General features: G+C 43.9%; 1 protein-coding gene across 1 annotated transcript in view; it reads right to left on the bottom strand.

Moving 5' to 3' along the window:
- CRIM1 (cysteine rich transmembrane BMP regulator 1) overlaps positions 1-21,605 on the bottom strand; it is a 359,396-nt gene that overhangs the window by 138,895 nt on the left and 198,896 nt on the right. The window contains exon 7 of the mRNA XM_025197632.1: positions 15,780-15,977. Within this exon, the coding sequence (XP_025053417.1) occupies positions 15,780-15,977 (198 nt within the window). The remainder of the gene's footprint in view (positions 1-15,779; positions 15,978-21,605) is intronic.

Raw genomic sequence — 21,605 nt, 5'->3', positions numbered from 1 at the left:
GACACGGGGCGAGGGACCTTAAGGAGCCCCCGGCCCTCCGCGAGGCCCCCGCCATGACAGGGGGATATGATGGTGGAGGAGTAGTGACATGCTGGTTCCCTGCCTCTGCCCATTCTCTTCCCCCTCAATGACAAGCCACTCCACACCCCCAGCCCTGCTGCTGCCCCTCACTCTGGACCCACTGCCCTGCCAGTGCACCTCACTTCCAAAAAGCAGTACTCTGATCCCCGCCCCCCCTCCCCCCAAACTGGTGCCCCTCACTCCTGACCTGCAGCCCTTGGCACTGCCAGTGTCACTGCCCTGCACACCCAATCCAGTCATTGCCTCTCTGTGCCCCTCGATCCTGATCTGCAACCCCCTGCCCCTCCTGGCCTTGCCGGTGTCCCTCACTCCCGACCCTCAGCCCCCTGCCCTGCCCCCCAGCCCTGCTGGTGCCCCTCACTCCTGTCCTACAGCCCCCTGCCCTGCCAGTGCCCCATACTCTGGACCCGCAGCCCCCTACACCCCCATCCTTGCTGGTGCTCCTCATCCCTGACCCTCTGTGCTCCCTGCTGCCTCTGATCACCTTCCCCCTGCTCCCACCAGCAGAGCAAAGCAAAATCACAAACTCAGCTCCTGATTGGGCATGCACTATGTTAGGTTTGTGGGAACTGTAGTTCTACCTAGTGGCAGCAATGTTGAAAGCAGACTGGGGATGGAAATCACAGACTTTTTGCTTGCATTTAAAAAACCCGCCAGGATGCAGCACAGGGGGACAAAAAAGAGGACATGTCCAGGAAAACCTGGATATATGGTAACAAAGCATAGCTGGGCAGTTATGGGCAGTAGTGGGGCATGGGGCTGTGGCTGCAGCTGGGCTGCCAGCAGCAGCACAATGGCCAGGTGAGTAGCAGCAGTGGCTGCTACTTTTGCTTCCCATTCCTCCCAAGTCAGCACCTGGGCTGGTGCCCCAGTCACTCTGTAACAGAGGCCCCCGACTTCTGTTCCAGATGCATAAGCGTTTTGTACAGCAAACTGTTCTAGCTTTATGCTGATGTAAAATATTGCTTTTGTTTAAATATGACCAGGTTTAATACACATTTGCTCTATTGTACCTTGTCTGTTTCTTAATCTGAAAAGAAACATGCCAGCACGTAGGCAGGAAAGCTCTTTTTAGACCTTTTGTCTAGGACCCACCCTTCTGTTTACTATAAACAACGAAACCTGGCATCTTGTCATGTAACTGGCTAACTGGGCAGTGTCATTTTTTCAAATGAACTGGTTAAGAGAAAACAAAAAACTACTAGAAGCCTGGCGACCTCTTGCTGGAGACTTGGAGTGATGTCACCCCAGGCTTATAAGAAGGAGCTGGGGGGAGGGGGGAAGGGGCTCGGGTGAACCCCAGCAGGGGCCCCAGTCAAAGAAACCAACATAAAGGGGAACTCATGTACATAGGGGTGAGAGTCTCTCTGAGTCTGAGACTCCTCTTCTCTGCCTTTCTTTGTCCCCTATTTGCTTTTCTGGGTTTTGCGTGGGATAATACTGTGGGGGTATTAATCTCTGGAGCAAACCACCAGTGATAGTACCAATGTAAAACCCCTGTGCCCTGTCCTGAAAAAGGTCAGGTGACTAGAAGGCAGGGAGTGAAGGAAGGAGATGGAAATTATATAAGCCCAGCTCCTGGAATGGAGGCTTAGTCTGGCACAGGTCACAGTGGGGAAATAAACTATGTAAAGCGCTGCAAAGCCTGACCCTTACAGCCTGTAGGGAGAGTTTCCTGGAGAAAGGGGGAGAGATGGTATAGTGAGTAACGCAGAGGGAGCTGAAGCTCAGCACTGTTAGCAGCCAGTGAGTAAGTGGAGTAGTAACCTGGACAGGGAAGAGCCTTGGGAAAGGCAGCCTCCGGGTTACAGACAGAAGGGGGAAGAGCCTCAGGAAAAGTCACCCCAGTTTAGGTTGATGGTTTTGTTTGCTGTTTAGCTGCAAGGCATGGGGCACTGGGAGGCCATTACTAGTGCCCAGCGAAGGGATGCTGGAGTGGTTATAACCATTAAGGGGCACCTAGCAAAGGGTGCTGGGGTTTCTTATGCTGAACTGGTGCCCCCCACCCCACATGGACACTGAATAGTGGGTATAAGGCCCTATGGACTAAAGTGGCTTGCAGGATGCACTGTGGAATAAATTGGGCTGAGAGAGGTCAATTGAGAATAGAGACACCCTGCTCCACAATGGACCTGGGCCAGACAAAAGTGGCCCAATGATGAGCAGGGCAAAGTGAGGTATCCTGAGGGCAGCCTCCTAAACTTCTATAGAACTGGCTTTTTTACCCATATCTGACCTCATTCTAAATATATGGAATAATCTGAATAATGCCCCAGAAAAGTATATGGTGTGGTTGGTCAGAGGATGACACCAGTTGAACCAATTAACTGACCTAACTGTCCAACTGGCATTCAAAATGTGTCATGTAGATTTTGGTGAGGCCCCCCTTAGTATATGTAAGCAGTTTTGTCTAACAAGATGGATGATCAATATGGATAGCTTCTGTGTAGCAAAGTCTGCATTTCTCAAGCTGTAAAACTAGAAAGTTGGGAAATTACTATTTCTATTTGTGTCCTTGTATCTAAAACTTAATTGTGTCGACTACACTTAAACCTTGACTTTTCTTTATCATGAGAGATACTATTACATCTGCGTGTGCACCTTGGAGTGGACAACAGGAGGCTGCGCTGCCCCCAGGGCCAGGTCCTATCCCTGCTATCCGCTCCGAGGTGCCCGTGCAGTCACCGCCAGAATGGAGCTGAATCCGGGGCTGTGGAGCCTGGCACAGCTGTTTGCAGCCTGCCCACTGCTTGCTGCAGTTGCTCAGATCCCAGGCTGGCTACAAACAGTTGCGCCGGGCTCCGGAGCCCCACCATCATCTCTGTGCCGACAGTGGGGGAGAGGCAGGGGTTGCACTGCCTCAGGCTACTCCCACTACCCACTCTAAGGTGCGCGTGCACACAGTGGTACAGAGCTGATGCCAGATCCTGGCGCAGCTGTTTGCAGCCTGCCTGCTACAGCAGCTCAGAGCCCAGGCTGACTACAAGCAACTGCTCTGGGCTCCAGAGCCCAGTCATCAGCTCTGTGCCAGCAGCAGGGGAGAGGCCGGGGTTGTGCTGCCTCAGGCCCCCCACGCGGTTTGCTCCAAGGCACGTGTTTGCAACCTCCTGGCTGCAGCCAGCCCCAGCTCTGGGTAGCTCCTGCCAACTACGGAACCCAGGCTGCTTGTAGCAGGGCTTGCAGCTGAACCCACCTGATTCCCACCCACTCCAAGCCCAGCGCTGGCTCAGCACCCCCTACTGGGATGAGGCTGGCACTGTCCCTTGCCAGGAGTGCCGCACCTTTGCGGGCTTACCTGTGTGGAGTGGGTGGGTGGTTGGGCTGATGGGCAGGCTCCAGGCCAGGGCCTCAGCTGGCCATGCTGCAGCCTGGGTGCTGTCTCCCTAGGGAAGCACAGGGGCTCCAGCAGGCCCAGCGCATTGTTGGGTCAGACTCTGTTTGGTGGCCCAGCAGCCTGGCTCTGTGCACCCATGCCTCTGGTTCTGTGTGTGCACGTGTCTGATTCTGGATGTGTGCATGCGTGTGTGTGTGTTCTGGTTCTTTGTGTTTGTGCACATGTGGCTCTGTGTCAGCATGCGCTGTTCTCTGTGTGCATGTGTATGTGCCTGGTCCACACTCTACTCTCCTTTCTTTCTCTCCTCTTTTTTCTCTTTTCCCTCTTTCTCACTCTCCTCTTTCTCTTATTTCTCTTTTTTTTTCTCTCCCTCTCACTGCAACACGCTTAACAAAAAAGTACACAACAACGAAGACAACATTTATGATTATTAAATATACTAATATGCAGTGCGTCCTGCCCCCCCCCCCCAGCTTTTGTTTTTCTGGCATGCTAGCACTCCAGCACCTTCCAAGGTAGACGCTGTGTTTTTTTTTCTGCACTCCAGCCAAAAAACATTGCTTACCCCTGTACTAGTCAGACCATCTCTTCCAATGCAAGTCAAGCTTTACTTCAGAAGACTTTTCATATTTAAAGTATTTAACACTTCCACTGTCGCAAATATCTAACAAAGAGACATGATTTATTAAGGACTTTGTGATCAAATCAAACTTATTCTACTGCATTTTATGGTCTCAACCGGAAAACACTTCTGCTTTCTGCTCTGAGAACCAGTTCTTTTAGGGTTTCAGTGAATTCTGAACCATCTGAAGACTTAATTCGAGACACAAATTCCAGAGATTATGCTATCTCAGACATATTAACAGCTGTCAGAAAACTAAGACACGAAGAGAAAAACATTAAAGTTTCTCACACAGTGATTTAACCACAGAGCCATTACAGAGCTGTGCTGCATCTTGTCCCCTGACTCCAAGTAAAACTGCAAAAATGCCAGAATTGCCATGCTCGGCTTTACTAAAACGTTCCAAAAAAGGAATTTGAATGTGAAACAGTGACCTGAAACCAGAAACTGAGATCATAGTTGTCCAGTAATCTGCTGATTATATGTTGAAGTAGGTACTGTATACCTGGGAAAATGTAATACAAATTAAAGCAATATAGTCAATTTCTTATAGCCCACGTGGAAAATGTCTCTTAAGGTGGGAATTGAATGAGAAGAGAATAGTGATCTTAAGTTCAGTTCAAAAAGGGTATTCAATTCACTGGGTGAAGAGTGGGGGGAAAAAAAATGAAGGTATATCTATGGGAGAAAGATAAAATGAGTTATCAAGGCAGCATCAATGAATGAATGGAGAAGTAACAATATATTACTCATGCTTAGTACAGTGCAATCTCCAAAAAAATGTGAGAGATACAAAATTTGTCAAATATTTATTAAAAAATAATTTTGGCCCAAAAGTTGCAGGCTCAAATACATGAGTAGTCCTTAGTGAACTTATGTCGGATGTTTCTTACAAGCTTCTTTCAAACGCACAGAATAACAACGACAACAACAACAATTCCCTCCTGTAGTCTATTGCCCCTTAGTTATGATATCTGCAGAGTCCTCACAGGTCAAGTTTAACACTACTTATCCCTGATCTTCAACAGATTTAATTTATGAATCAAATATCTTGGATGTAGGCATTATGGTAATCTACTCATCATATTGAATTCATGTACCTTCTGGTCCCCAGTTCCCAGATTTGCTTCATATTTTCCATGGTTCTGCAATTAATTCAGAATCACTTTACCTCTTACTGAAGTTTCTGTAAGATTTCAAATCTTATTATGCAAATTACTAACCCCTTAATGATCAGGGATTTGGCTTTAAATACTATTCAGTAAATAAGTACAGTATGCCCTTGATTATACAATCCCTTTTTTGAAAAGCACCTGCTGAAAAGTTATTTGTTCAGATCAGTGAAATAGTTACAAATTCCTATATCAAACTCAAATATACATACACAGTTCTCTTTTATATAATACTGCATATAACACCAAGTTACAAGTTACATAAAACTTAAACTAACAAGCTAAATACCTCTCTCTATTCTTAAATTAAGCAGAAAGAAGAGCAGAGTGGCTTTAAAGACTAAATAATTCAGAAAGGCATAAGCTTTTGTAGGGGACAGCCTACTTCTTTAGATGCTATGAACAGACTTGCAGAAAGGAGTGTTATGTAGAAAGAAAAAGTTATTTAAATACAAAGGATAGGGAAAGGGGAGGAATGGCTAGGGGGAGGGGGCACTGCTTGAACACATCATAGAAAAACAGAAAAGCAGGGATTGTCACAAGTCATCTAGTCCAGCCCCCCCACTAGAGGCAAAATCATTTCCTTCAACTCTTCTCATATGACTCGTCTTCCAAGCCCATTATCATTTTTTTTGCTCACCTCTGAACCTTCTCTAAATTCTCCAAGTCCTTTTTAAAATGTGGAGCCACATTTATCTGCAATCTGCAATTGGAGTCTGCAACCCCCAAGACTTCTAGATCATTTTCCATAGTTTTGCCACCCAGTTAGAAGTCACCCATTTTTACTTGTGTTTTTGTTGTTCTTCTTGTGAGAGAGCACCTTGCATTTGTCAATACTAAACTTCATCCATTTAATTCCAGCCCAGCTTTCTTATCTGTCAAAATTCTTCTCAACTGTACTCCTGTCCTACAATGTTTTCAGTCCTTCCCAGTTTTGTATCATCTGCAGATTTGCTCAGAAGACTTGCAGCTTCTAAATCATTAATAAACACATTGAACAGTACTGGTCCCAGGACAGATCCTGTTGAGATTCCATCTGAATCTCCTGCCATTCTAATATGGATCCATTTAAAATTACCCTTTGCTTGCGGCTATCAAGTCAGCTGTCTATCCACCTTATAGTAGTTTTGTTTAGCTCACATTTCTCCACTTTGTTTACGAGAAGGTCATGTTGGATTTTGAAGTTTATTTGGACCCATCAAAAGCTCTCTGCCTGGTTCATTTGTTATCTCATCCCTTAGTTTGTCCCCTTCCTTATCCAAGTAATCTTAATCCTTCTTAAGTGTGGTTGCAGCTGACTTTTTTTTTTTTTTGTGAAGAATGAGGCCACGTAGCTCTGCCTTCTTTGCATCTTCTGGTAAGAGTTTGCCCTAGCTAGTAGACCCACTGCTTCCTTGGTCTTTCTTTTCTGGCCAACATGCATATAGAACCTCTTCTTGTCTCTAGCTTCCTTGCCAGGTGCAGCTTGGTTTTTTTTGTTTGTTTGTTTGTCATTGTTGTTTTTACTTTTGCATTCATCATTGTCCCTGCAAGTTCTTGCTATTTCCTGCTATGCTTCTTTGGTAACCTATCCATTTTTCTTATATGATTTCCCTTTTTGTTTGAGGCACCCAAAAAGCTACTTGTGCAGCCACGTTGGTTTCTCAATTCTTTCTGTGCTTTCATCATGTTGGAATAACTTCTTGTTGGGCTTCCAATACTGCACCCTTTAGAAGTTTCCAGCCCTCCTGGGTGCCTTTATCTATTAGTCAGTCTTTTCATGGCATCATACCTATTACTTTCTTGAGTCAGATGAAATCTGCCTTTTTTGAAATCTAGTAACTTAGTTTTGCTGACCTCCTGTTTTCCCCATCCCAGGATTGTTAATTTTATCACATCATGACAGACAGAGTTCTCCATCACCTTTACATCCTCCACCAATTCCTCCCTATTGGTCAGCACAAGATCCAAAACAGATGATTCCCTAGTTATTTTCTCAACCTTCTGGAACATCATAAATCACCTCCAACCCCTCCTAGAAAATGACAACCATCTCATGGTAGCCTTAGGGGACAAGCCTAACCTGACTTACAGGCAGCCTCCCCTCTCTTCCCCACAACCTTTAAAGGACATCTCTCAAGTAACTGACTACTTAACTCCTAATCTTACCAAGCCACAAGGCCTTGCTACAGACCCAGACACCAGGGCTAGGAACAGACATTCAAAAAGCCTGAGCCTAAATTGATTCAATCTTTGCAGGTTAGTCTAACCTGGTGAAGCTAAACCAGTTTATAACTGGACAGACATTCACTGTGGACTGAAAAAAATGCTGGCACATGCCTGCAGTGGCTCAGGCTAGACGCTGGCGGGTGCTAGAGCAGCCCCCATTTCCGTTCCTGAGTGCAGAACTGCAGAACTGAGGGGGGCATGACCAGGCCCCAACAGGACACTGTAATTAGAGAGGAGTTCCCCCTCTTCTGACCAGCCCAGTAGGGAATTGATAAGAGTGTTTATCATCCCATTAAGAAAATAACAGAGGGACATTACCAGCTACTTATTGATTCTGCCTTTGTCCCCAGAGCTCCTGCCAGAGAGCAGGGGGGAGGGGCCCACTCTGCTGTACAGCAGAGAGCCCCACCCAGCCCAGAGAGCATGCTGGGATGCTGTGGGAGTCTGATTTAACTTAAAATAGCAAGGGGTCTGAGACAGACATTGCATAAACTGGTTTGACCCAAATCAGTTAAGTCTTGATACTACATTCAACCAGGTTTATCTCAAACTGGTTTCAGCCATTTTCAAACCTGTTTATGTGCACTGAACATCTGTTCTGTTACAGGTTTAAATCAGTTTCTAATCACTTAAGCCAGTTTATGGGTAATGTCTGTCCGTAGCCCAGCTGTGCTCTCGCGTGAACACAGACCACATCATCATCACCAAACCAAACAACATAAATTAAGGAAAGCTAGACAGCCACCTAGCTGAGGTCACTTGACCCCAGCATCCTTTCCTGCCCATGGCAGGGGCTTGGACTAGATGATCTGCTTAGGTCCCTTCCGACCCTACCAACTATGAAACTATAACATCCAGGGTTTACTCACCTGCTCCTCTACCAATCATGATGGACTATGGGTTTTATTGTAATATGTCTTTGTTAACTGTGTTCCTGTTATTCCAATATTGTATGACTCAGGTTCTCTCATTAGCCTTTGTACTGAGAATGAAGGGTTGTGTCAGGACTAGTTATCTGCAGGATGAGACAAGATGGACCTTTAGCATCAGTTTTAAACAATTTTGCTGAAACGAAAAGGATGACTGACAACCAGGTGGTGTCCAGAGGACAGTTTTCGTGATAAACATGACAATGAGATAGCAGGTTGAACAAGAAGGTTGTCAGCTCCTTGGAGGAGATTCTACAGACTGAGATGAGCAAAGAGCTATGGGGAATTGGGGCTCAGCTGTGTATCTTCAGTGGCATGCCAAAGGCTACATGGGCTGGACCAGGGACTGCTTGACCCCTTTGGAGAGAGAGGGAGCAGAGAACCTCTGGTTGAGTGGCCTTTGCCCTAGTCAATACCTTTACTGAAGAGATTGTTTTGCTTTACTGCTTGACATACTAGATTGTACTGGTTCTCCCCAGTAGGAGATGAAGTCCTTGTCTCAGGAGCTGAACTGGATGTTTCCTCCTTGAGTCAGGACTGTGGAGAACCAGGGAGGGTAAAGGACTGAAAGGTCAGGATCCACAGTTAGAAGGAGTCAGTGCTCCTCCCCTGCTCAAGAGCCATTTCAGGGGAATTCTCAGAGATCAGACAAGGCAAGGGTCATTGCAATAAACACCCCCTTGCGGGGGATATCAATGTCATATATACCATCACCTGCTTCAAGTGCCCCTCTGCCATCTACACTGGGCGGATGGGATGACACCTATGTAAAAGAATTAATGAATGCTGATTTAACATCAGCTCTACAAAAACACACAAGCCTGTGGCAGAACACTTTACCCTCCCCTGGTCATCCGATCACTGATCTCAGATTAGCTGCTTTTAAACGAAACTTTAGAAACCAACTTGAACACAGAATTACAGAACAAGAAATCATCCGCACACTGGATTAGGTTAAGGGTGGCCTCAATAGAGTCCCTGGATTATCATCTCATTACCGGGACTAGTTTTTAACCTGTATATCCCTTAATGGCTTTACTGCTTTGTTTCTGCCTTTTGATCTCTTTGACCCATCTTTGCCTCCCTCCTTTTCCCTAACCTTTATTTCAATTACTTTATTCCTTTTTATTTAGTATCCCTGCTGTCTGTAAGTCTGTTTATAGCATTTAACAAAGCAAGCTGTCACCAAAGAAAGCTTATGCTTTTCTGAGTTAGTCTGTAAGGTGCCACCTGGCCCTGCCTTCTGCCAAATTTAGGAGTAGACGGGCAGTACTATATTAAATAATGCTTTAAAAAACCCCAGAAGAATATTTATAATTTGGTAAAAATAGTTTCTATTCACATAACCAAGGATGTACTGTAACTGTAGAATGGTACCCTCTAACTTAGAATAGCTCCAGAAATTCTTCATTATTACACTCCTTCAAATTAGGTTGTCAGTAACAGATGCCAACAGTTAAGTGTTTAGCATACAGCATATTAGATGAATGGAATGGAAGTCACAAATGCAGAAACTGCATTACTGGGATTATTAGTTTTGAAAAAAGGTAATTAAAAGGCTACATGAAGCAAATTTGTGAACTAGGTTACGTTGTCATAAAAATGATCACGCTTGATGACTTCTTGATATTATTGAGCAGATAAGAAAAAAATATTCAGATAAAAATCAAGAGTTATATAGAAAAAAAATAAAGAAGGTATCAGAAAGCACTACCACAGGAGTTTAGGAGCAGACTCATTTAATATCAGGAAGAAATAGTAAAGGGTATATTGATGAAACTGATAAAGGTACTAGGCTTGGAAGTACTATGGGTCCTCATCTGCAGGCCAATGAGGTCAATAAGAGTCAGTCTATTAACTTCATGGTCAATGGATCTAAATCTAAGGATAACCAAGCTAGCCTAGAAGCAGCATAGCCACATTAGTGCGTTACTTCACCCAAAGCTAACTACAGAAACAAGCAGAGTATGTTAGCCTGGGTGAACCACTAGGCTCTAGTACTTGCAGTATCCAAGCTACGTTATTTAGAGTTGGCTTGGATATCTGTGCACAGCAGTACATTTTAGTATGGAGGCATCCTCTATGGGATAACAAAGGGTAGACACTCTAATTGCTCAACATGCAAAGTACATAAGGATTGGAATAGACCAACTAGATTTTTGCAAAAAAAAAATTCTTTAATTTCAAGCTTTCAGGCACAAACACCCTTCATCAGGTATTGGAGAAAAGATTGTAAAAGTTCTCCTGGGTAAAAATAAAAGTTCATATTTCATAGAATTTCACAGAGGAGTCAATAGATGGAATACTCCTCTGGGCAAGCATGTCTTAGCTGGTAAGGAGTCTCTGAGCTCTGTTGTGAGGCTCTGTGATGATGCAAATTACTTTGAACAAAGGCAGGAGCAGTATCTCAGGTTTCAGGTGGTCAAAGGTGCTTCTTTCTTGTGAAATTATGAAGATTTTATTTTTTTAAAATCAGCTAAAATTCAATATCTTCCATGTGTCAGGTATCCAGGTTGTAGACGTATTGGTCTAGAGGAAAAAGCAATCAGGACTCATAATAGAGTTGATAGCTTTTATTAGATCAATTAGATTTATGCAGAAAAAAAATTCTTTAATTGCAAGCTTTCAGGCACAAACACCCTTCATCAGGCATCAGAGACTCCTTACCAACTGAGAAATGCCTGCCCAGAGGAGTTTTCCATTTATTGACTCGTCTATGAAATCCTACGAAATATGAAGTTTTGTTTTTACCCAGGAGAACTTTTACAATCTTTTCTTTGATGCCCGATGAAGGGTGTTTGTGCCTGAAAACTTGCAATTAAAGACATTGTTTTGCAAAAATCTAGTTGGTCTAATAAAAGATATTACCTCTATTATGAGTCCTGATTGCTTTTTCCTCTGGACCAATATGGCTACAGCCTGGATACTTAAGGATCGGATTGACTCTTACAAGGTGGCTTGTAATAATTTATAATGGAAAAAGGATCTGAGAGGGGAAAAAGACAGTCTCTCAAACAGTCAAATATCAAACCATTTAGGACTTCACAGGTTAGAAACATCACTTTAAAATCTTAACTGAAAAGTCATCACCCCTCCATCCGACTATCATCATTCACCCCTCCATCCGACTATTTCTTGAATACTCCATCACCCACATTTCCTTTTTAGACATGACGGTCACTATCCAGAATGGTAAAATACAGACCACGATAACAAGAAACCCACAGACCAACATACATATTTGTACAGAACCATCAATTACCCTAAACACACCAAGAAAGCTGTGATATACAGCCAAGCCCTCAGATTGCCACTTCACACATCTCGCTTTCACTTGACAAGGACACTCCTCCAGAGAGACAGATCACACTTTTGAAAGGGCTACCTGGATACCATGTGAAGAACTGCTGCAGTACAGAAAGAAAACCCCCATGAATAGCACACCACCGGTTATGACATATCACCCCCACCCCCAAACCTATACAGAAAATCCTCAAACAATTGCAACCCATACTAGAAAAAGACCCAATTCTTAAAGAGAGCTTCCCAGAACCACCCATCCTAGCCTTCAAACAAGCACCCAACCTTGCTAACCTCATCACCAGAAACAAACTTCCTGCGGCCCCAAACACACCAAATGGATCCACGACAAGAAATATAAAACCTGCCAACACATCTCCACCAATAACTACATCCCACAACAGAACCGTCAGCATTCCTGGATCTTACAGCTCCACCTCCAGAAACGTAATATCTCATCCAGTGAACCAAATGCCTGATGGAAAATATGTAGGAGAGACCAAACAACAACTGTGCACCAGAATGAACGCACACTGGAAATCTAGCAAAGACGAGAATACCCGATTACCTGTGGGGGCACGTTTCTCACAAGATAACCACTCTGTCTCCAATCTCTCAGTTCTAATCCTCAAAGGGAATTTACAAAACACCTTTCACAGATGAGCCTATGAACTTCACTTCATCAACCTCCTGGATACAAAAAATCATGGACTAAATATAGACATTGGCTTTATGACACAGTATAACCTGCCTAACATCCAACTCCCCAGTACTGCTCCACTATTTACCAGCTACATTCATTCCCTCTCTCCCCCACCAGCCTGTCTCTCACCCACTGACTTCAATTTATGTCTTCACTGACTGACTTTCTTGCATGCATACCAGACTTTGGGTTCTTTACCATTCATTCCATCAAGGAAGAGCACACATCAACTGGAGATGCTTCCTTAGCCTGATGAAGGGTATTTATACCGGAAAGCTTGCAAAGAATTTTTCCAACTATCTGAGTTGGTCTAATAAAAGATATCAAATTTACCCAAAGAACCTTGTCTAACTGAAAAGTCAGCATACAGATCATGGAGCACAGGTATTAAGTGTTCACAGCAAGATACTGACTCACCAAGTGAACTGACTCCATGCCAGAACATGTAAACAATGGTGTACTGAACATGAAACCTCTAAAAATGTATATATTCCAATAATAGCATTAATACCATGGCACAAATTAGGCCTGGGAAAATACATATGAAAGGACTCAGCATATGTAGACTGCAGCTATATGTTGTATGCCTCACTAAAATGACATTTATTCATGAATGAAAATGTAGATTTCCTATCTTCACATGAGTATCTGCAGAGTATTGGAAATATGGTCCATTCCTTCTAGCTACGAAGACTGCCCTTTTCACTGACTTTATAGAAGACAAATGGCAGCCTAACCATTAACAAGCCCCAAGAGATTTTTGAAACAAGAGTCCCACCCATGAGCTAGACACACATGAACCAGAAGGACTATCCTGGGACTGCTAAATGAGTATGTCTACTCTGTGGTACTCAACAAGCCATGCACTGTTCAGAAAAAAAAATCAGTTTCCTTTGGTGGAAACATCAACACAAGGCAACTGCAACAAGTTCTACCTGAGGTAAATTTAAACCCTTTAATAAATTTGAGTATGTTGTGATGAGTATGGACTGTTATTTAAGAGTATGAAAGAAGTAAGACCAAAACCAGAACCCAAAAGACTTGGTAGAACTCACACATAGCATTAATAGAGGACTGTTAATAGCAGAAGAGTTGTGTGTGTGTTCAAAAGCTTCTGTTTTCAGTAGAAGCCATTGAACTTTTTGAGAACATTCTTGTCAAGCATTTCAGCAATTCAGAAGTCAGTGTATCAACCTGAGAAGACTGAAGGTGTCTTCTTGGCATGCTGAGGAGCAGTGTAGTGATAGTCAAACTAGCTTTGAACAAAGCACCAGAAGCAGTCTACCTTGGTAGTATGGCATGACACACCAGGTAATTTGTTTGGCACATGATTGGGTTGATTCAAAAAGACCTGGAGATGTCTACACTGTTGATGGTACAAGGAATTTCACACTGGATTAGGTTGACTTAGAGGGACCAAAGGGGGGAGGGGGAATAATCACCAATTACTTAATACTGAGAAGAACATGTGAGCCAAGCCTGTCAGAATATTAACAGTTAAAAAGGAAATGAGGGATAGAAGAGGCCATTCATCCCCTTTTGTATACTTTGAATACTCCACAAGGGGAAAGAGACAGACAAGTGACCACAATAGACACTGCTCTTCATAATATTCTGCAGTTCAATGCCAGTAAGTACTAATCTGACAGCAGATGCAGAGGCCACCTGAAGGAGGCAAGAATTTTGGAACCCATTATCATTCCCATCAGCCATACAGTTCTTGCTTTCTTACTCCCTGTAACATGACCTGGCCCCCAGGGGCAATGGTCAGGCCTCCTGGTAGCCATGCAGCTTCTGCCCCACTCCAGCTCCCTGGGTACTCTCACTTTTCCCTGGCCTGTCACACCTTGATGTAATTAGTTAATATGTGAAGAGGAAGGCTGCCTTAGGGTCCCTGAGTGAGCTCTTCTGTCCTTTGGCCAGCCCAATCCTGTCCCTCGAGCACTAAGTGAGCCCTCCTAGCCCATCTCTAAACTGTACCCCTTCCAGTCAGGTGGCTCCCCAGCCACCCGCAGCTCATCCTGCTGCAGCTTTCTCTTAAAATAACAGGAGCTCTCTGAATCCCTATTGCACTCCTCCACAAAATTCACAAGACAAGGATACTGCTATTCACAAATACAAATGAGAAATACCACTTCCAATTGACTGTCATGGTTTGGAGTTTTACCCATTTACACACTGAATAATCTGCTTATAAAATCCATACACTCTTAAAATATACTCCTAACATCTTATTGTGCATGCAGTGCAACTATGATGTAGAACTGCAACCCTGACAATACAGACATCTTCCATTTTCTACTTTTGGCAAATGAGTTTATATTTCTACTGTTGCCTCAGTGCCTTCTGATTATAAAAGCATTGTTAAATCTGTCATAGTGCTAATTTAAAAACTCAGCCAATTATGTAAAATGTATGTGTTAAATTTCTGTATTTCTATAAGAAAATTAAAAATAGCAGTTCCAGCTGGAAAACAATGCAGCTTACTAGTTCAGCTAGAGTAGAAATATATATTAAAAATGATTTGAGAACTCAACAGATAAAATTTCTTTGATGAAACTTCTTCCTAGTGTGATAATGAACTATTTTAATCTCACTTTTAAATTGAATATAAGGTTATTAATTTTTATAATTAATAGAACAGATAAAAACTTCTAGTTTTGTTATAAATTATTGCTCTGCTTCCTCAGGCTCCATAACATACTAGAAGTGGAAGCATTTGGTTTCTTTTCCCTTCCTTTTACTGAGGAGAGGTTAATTAGGAGAAGGCCTAGCAGCTCCAAGTGTTGGATCGGCAAAGATCGATCCTTTAGTCAATATGCATCTCATCTAGTGACCCACACAGTGCCAGGCTGAGCAGAGACACAAAGTTCCACAAAGCCACAAACAGAGGGGAAACTCCAGATTTACCAGATGGCAGAAAGCTAATTATAGACATATCAAGCTCATGCTTAAGGTTAGCCCTTGACTTGTTTAATAAAACCAGCATATTACTGAACCTCTGAGGTCTAACCAGTTCTTTCTTATGCTGTTGTAAATATTGGTCCCAATTCAGGCATGCAAGAGTGTCCTAGGGAAATATACAAGGGTGGATGTTCAAAAAGTTTCTTTTTGTTACTTAGGGCCTGATTCATAACTGGTTGGCTCAAATTAAACACTTCCTTTGACATTAATGAGATCTGTATTAATCCCTTGGTAAATTCAACTACCTAAGTAGAAGAGGCAAAGCAGCCTAAAGTGAGGAACCCCAGTTTAGCATACAATTTTTATTAATGTATTAATATATTTTCATAAACATACATTCACAGCAGTGAAATCAGGTCAACAATGTGTACATAACTTCTCAAACTATCAAATCTTATTTAAAAAACCAATACACATTTTAGCTAACATACTGGAACAAATAGCATTAGAAATATACAGGTCTTACCTTCACATACTGGGCAGCATTCCCCAGGCACTTTAACAGGATTCAAGCAGCTCTGACCACAAGCTGTTGCCACACAGTGAGGGTCCCCATTGATGCACTGGCAGAATGTACAATCATCTTCTCTCCAGCGATCTCCATGTGCTTGAATCTGTCCATTGGCATAGCAGCCAGCAGGGTTACTAACTGGATAAACTGGATCTAAAACAAGATAAATTACAGTAAGAAGAAATGTCATTTCTCTTGTTATTTATAGAAGTTATTTATGAATATCACCAATTAATGACGATCTTTTAAGGTACACAAAAAGCAACAGGAAATGAACACACCGTCAAATGCACCATCTAATGCAAAGAGCTTCACGTTATAATCATACAGTCCTAATATTGCATGGCTAATAAGTCAAAAAAGTCAGAGTTTGATGTTGATGTATAATGTCAGAAACATTAATTCACCCATGTTGACTATTCGGCATGTTTTATGATGTATATTTTTCAATTCCATGTTAAATATGCAATTTTAATAAACAAAGGTGGAAGAGAAAATATTATGCATACCTGGCTAACTTACTAGAGATACCAGAACCTGAACATGTACTTTTTCTAGTTGCATACTTCAGTAGTCCATACTTAATATTGCATGAAAATATCTTTTCCATTTACTTTTGGGGGTATTTTTAAAGAAAGTAAGGAAAAAAGAAGAAAAAACAGTGATCTCTCTCAATGAGCTATTGGTACAGTACTTGTTAATATTACAGCCAGTCATTGGTGAGAATCAAAGACTGTATCTTTTTTATTATTTGCATTCAGGCTGAGGCCCTCCTCCTTTCAAGTGTTGATATTGCCACATAGATTTATGCTTTTGTCATTTTTAGACATTCTGCATAGTAAAGCCACTTGAACATTTAATTATAGAAAACAGCACCTTGATTAGGAAGGGTGCTTATGACAGGAATCAAATTAATTAAAGATGCATGTAAGTTGACAGTACTACTTTGTAATGCATTGTAATGTGCTACTTTAAAGCTGTAACACTTTAAATGGGTGGGGCCATAGTTATTTCAGAGACCATTTCTATTCCACGTAATATACAGGCCAAAATGTGTTTTTCTCAGTTGCATGAGCTCTAATCTAGGCAATTTTTTTTCATATTAGCTATCAAAAACATATAAAGGCATAAATTAAAAAATGAAGAGTAATTCTATTATCACTTCAAAACAAACAATAACTCAAACTAGCATTAAATAAGAGACCTCCTTAATAATTAACAATGGAAACAAATAAGAGAAGCAAACTCCAAAAATGTGCAGACACACTTTCCTATATCCTCAGGTCAAATTCAAGCTCAGTTATGTTTCAAGCACTTGTAGAGAAAATAATTCCATCTCCAGGAAGAAAAGAGGAAAAACAGAGACAGACCACTAATGACAGCTGGGATATTTCAGAAAGTTCCATCATGCACCCTTGAAAAAAATGCCAACAGGTACATCCCAAAAACTTTTCTGCTGCCTTTCCCTTGAGAGCCCCGCACCGGCCACGCACCCCCTGTCCACCCAGCAGCAGTGAGGGAGGCGAGTTGTGCCTCCTGCTGCCAGGCGGGAAGGGGATGCATGGCTGATGTGGGGCTCTCAGGGCAAAGGCATCAGAGTGGAGAGAGCCCACAGAGGGCAGGCCGCATACCCCCTCACCCTGCTCAGCTCTGCCCCACTTAAAAGTATCCCCGTGCTTAAAAATGGTGGTAGCAGTGCTTGAACTAGAGCTCATTTGACAAGCTTTGGTTTAAGCACCCCTGCCACCATTTTTAAATACCGGGATGCTGATACATGCAACGCCAAAGGCTGCTGGATTGTGCAAAAAAGTTTATTTATGTCAGTACATTTTGAAATACTGACAAACTTTTTTTTTTATTTTGGTGTGCTCCAGTAGCCTCTGTTGTCACATGTAACCAAATCGGTTATTGGGTCAGTACTGGCCGATATGGCTGGTTAATAACTGGCTATCAGTATGAGCCAAGAAAATCTTTATTGGTGCACCCCTAAATATTTTATAACTATACCAAAACTTAACCATTTGGACTGAAATTGTATGTCCCCAAGCTTTTTCCACAGGTTCCTTCTAAACTTTCAGTAAAACTAGCTAATAATTTTCTAAACTCTTGTTAAGGAAAATCAAGTAATTTTGCTAATGTTAAAAAGAAATTTGATATGTAAGAAGTTTTTGGTTCTTAATATCACAATATCGATTTTCTTTAAATTTTGTTTTTATTTGTAATTATTTGTCTTGTTCCAAACCAAATCAGGATAGATTTACCAGGAAATGAAAGTCAGGTATCTTATCACTAAACTCTGTTGACCATTATGTGAGATGAGAAGGATCACACCAAGAAGCCTTCCAAGCTCACATCCCATATAATATCCTTTTAAAATGTAGATCCTGCACCTAGAAAGGTTGGAGATCACTGATCTAAGTTGGAGATCACTTTTGGAATTTAAAAGGAACCCAAGATCTACCCTGTGCCCTCCCCTGCAGTGGCAGGGAAGTCTGGGGGGGGGGGGGAAGAGGGGAGATCAAGGCAGAGGGGGGCACCCCCCCCAGCAGATAAGTCTGTGGGGTAAGGAGTAGGGGGAGGGGAGAAGGCCATGGGGTAGGGCAGGGCAAATCAATGCCCCAGCCCTAGCCCCACTCTGTCCCTCCCCTCTGGGGCCTCAATCTGCCCCCTCCTCCCCAACAGCAGTGAGGGAGGGAGTAAGGGCTGGAGCAGGGGCAGGCCTTGAACAGCTGGGGTGGGGAGAGGCAGAGCCCTGAGCAGATCGTCTGGGGGCAGGGGGCAGCACTCACCCCAGGAGGGCACAGGGGGGCATGTGCCCCTAGAATTGCAGGGGGTGGGGCGGGGTCGAGCGGCGCAGGCTGCAGCTGCCGGCTGGGGCTGGGCTGTACCTGGTGGAGGATGCAGCAGTGCTGCCACCACCTGAAAATTTGCTGTAGCCCCCCCAGCCCCCTCCCAGTGACACTGCCACTGGGCCCAATCTCCTCTGCCAGGATCAGCCTGGCGCTCCCTCCCAGCCCCAGCCCATAGCTGCAGCCTGCCCTCCTCCTGCGCAGATCCAGGGCACATGGCCCCTGTGCCCTCAGGGGGCGGGGAGGGGCTGGGGCTGGAGCTGGGAAGGGGTACTGAGCTGATCGCAGCAGAGGCTGTGGCTGTCCTGAGATTGGGCATGGTAGAGGAGTTATAGCCCCGCTCCCAGTGCTGCCACCCAGCCCGAGTGGAGCACAGTCACATCCTCTGCCAGGAACAGCCCAGGCCCAGCCGTCAACTGCAGCCCACGCTGCCTCACCTTGTCACATGCAATTCCAGGTGCATGCACCCCCTGTGCCTTCCCAGGGTTAGTGCTCCCCCTCAAGCCGCTTGGGGCTGTCCTGCCCCACCCCTGTTGCCCAGCCCTTGCTCCAGCCCATGTCCCTCCCTGACCCCTGCTGCAGCCACCCATGCTGCTCTGGGTTTGAGGGGGGGCACGCGTCCTCTGATCTGTGCGCAGCGGAGGCAGCTCCCGCTGTGGGCTGGGTTTTGCGCCCAGAGCCCTGCTGCAGCTGGCTGGGGACCAGCACCACTCACCTAGATGCTCTTGCATTCGGTCCCTCACTGTGGGGGCCTTGATCTGGCCCCCGCCCCTTCCCTCCCCCACTAACTGACCTGCTTGGCTGGCTGGGGGGATGCGCAGGCATGCACTCAGCCCCCCCACCCCAGATTGATTACAAGAGGCTCTGGGATCGACCTATTGATCCCAATCAACTGGTTGGTGACCACTGACCTAGATAAATACAGGGGCTGCTCCTTTAGTGAGCACTTGGAGGTATGCATTGCCATTGATCTACATGTAAACCTTATACGATAAAAAAAAATTTGGAGACATTACTGTACTCCTTGGTGCCAGAAAGAATTACCATATTTACCCAAATTAAAGAAAACTTTGAATTTAAGATTCAAACCCAATTATTAGATTCTACATATGGAAAATGATAAATTTGTTATAATTTTCCACATGTAGAATCTAATTATTGCAGGGTCATCTTAAATCCATCCCATCACTATCGTGATGGGGAAAGCAGCAGCAGTGGGGCAGGCAGCCTGCCCCAACACCATTTGTCCCCCCCCACCCTGTGCCTGCTCCCTCTGCCAACTGTCCCCCCCGCCACCAATTGCCTTTCTGTGGTACCTGACCCTCTCACCCACCACCCTGAAGCCTGCCCCCCACAGTCACTTGTTCTCCCCCTTCCACCACTACCGCTTACACTACATAGTGGCTCTTGCTGTACCCCAGGGCATGCAGCACATGGTGGCTCTACCCCTGGTGTGGCAGCAGCAGTGATGGCAGCTCCAGCTCTGGCCCTGAATCTCCTCCATGCTCCCTCCATCCTGCACTGAATGATCTTCCCTACACCATCCCTGCCCCTGCACTGCATGGTTTCCTCTGAGCTCCCCCTCCTTACCATGCGCTCTCCCTTTCACCCCATGCTCCCCCTGGGCCAGACCTCATGATCTTCCCCACCCCAAACCATGAAATCTCCTCCCTCCCCCCTTTCACTGTGCCATCACTGTCTGGCTAGGGCTGAAGACAGACCTGGGGCCAGAGCCAGAGCAGCTACCTGCCCTGGGTATACTTGAATCGAAGATGAGGTTTATTTTTCTCCATGATGAATACGTGGAGGGGGAGGGGAGGGGGCAGAAATCTCATCTTGGATTCTTTTGAGAACTCCTGCAAAAGTGGTAGGTATGTTTAATATTTTAAAAAGAACAAGAATTCCTAAACTACACCATGCAAATAATCAGGAAAACATAAGCAAAGGAAGCTAAGTTACCATCCAAGAAAGAAAATATTTAACAAAACACGAGGAAATCCATCCTTTGGTAGACGAAGGAGGAAAAAAAAAAAGGAGAGAGAGGAAAAAATAAGCAACGATGACACTTCTGGGTGAATCACTGGATTTGTGTATTCCTAGTTTTCTTCTAAACATGTGTTTTGGAAGCCCAAGAACACACACACACACACACGTGTGTATACATATCATGCAAATACTCATGTACATATTTGATGCAAATTACTTGGACAGATAGCCTTCTATATATATCATCTAGATAGAATTTGACTTAGAATGGAGAGGTTTATATCGTATGTTCTTACTTTTTTATGCTCAACAGAAGGAGGAGAATTATAATATCTTAAAGGAAACCCATAATTGGATTTCACCTGAAAGACCACAGTTGAGTAAAAAAAAGACTGACCATACAAACTGAGAAGTACTTTGCTTGCTAATTAACAAAAATCTGTATAGCAGACTTCCCTGATGAAGATATTTGAGAAGCCATACTAGAAAGCAGGTATCCGACAAGCAAGCCATAACATCATGGCTGACATATAAAGCCAACGCCTAATAGCTAATCAGCCAAGAAAAAATTAAATAGCAGCTGAGACCAACCTAGACCTAAAGGAAACCGTTCTGTTGGACAACTGTCAAATCATTATCCACTGTATCCTGTCTACCAAGAACTATGACAAGACGGTTCCACTTCTATTCTCATACATCTCAGACATTACCTCCCAAGATATAGGGGAGAATGAAAACAAATCTGCTTGACAGTCCTATTCTTAGAGTCTCAGATGAGGAAGAGAAAAGGCTAATTTTTAAAAACAGTTCTAACAATATGTGACAATTTGCCAGAACAATTTCCTGACAAATTTTACTTTACCAAGTTTTCAGGAAATAATAGAGACAATGGGCCAAGTTCTCTGGTGCTGTGTTTTGCCTGAAAAGAATTTTCCTTGAGTATGTG

This window comes from Alligator sinensis, unplaced genomic scaffold, assembly GCF_000455745.1.
Source record: "Alligator sinensis unplaced genomic scaffold, ASM45574v1 scaffold489_1, whole genome shotgun sequence".
NCBI lineage: Eukaryota > Metazoa > Chordata > Crocodylia > Alligatoridae > Alligator > Alligator sinensis.
Note: the sequence above shows the minus strand (reverse complement) of the source record. Positions and strands in the feature narration are given on the sequence as shown.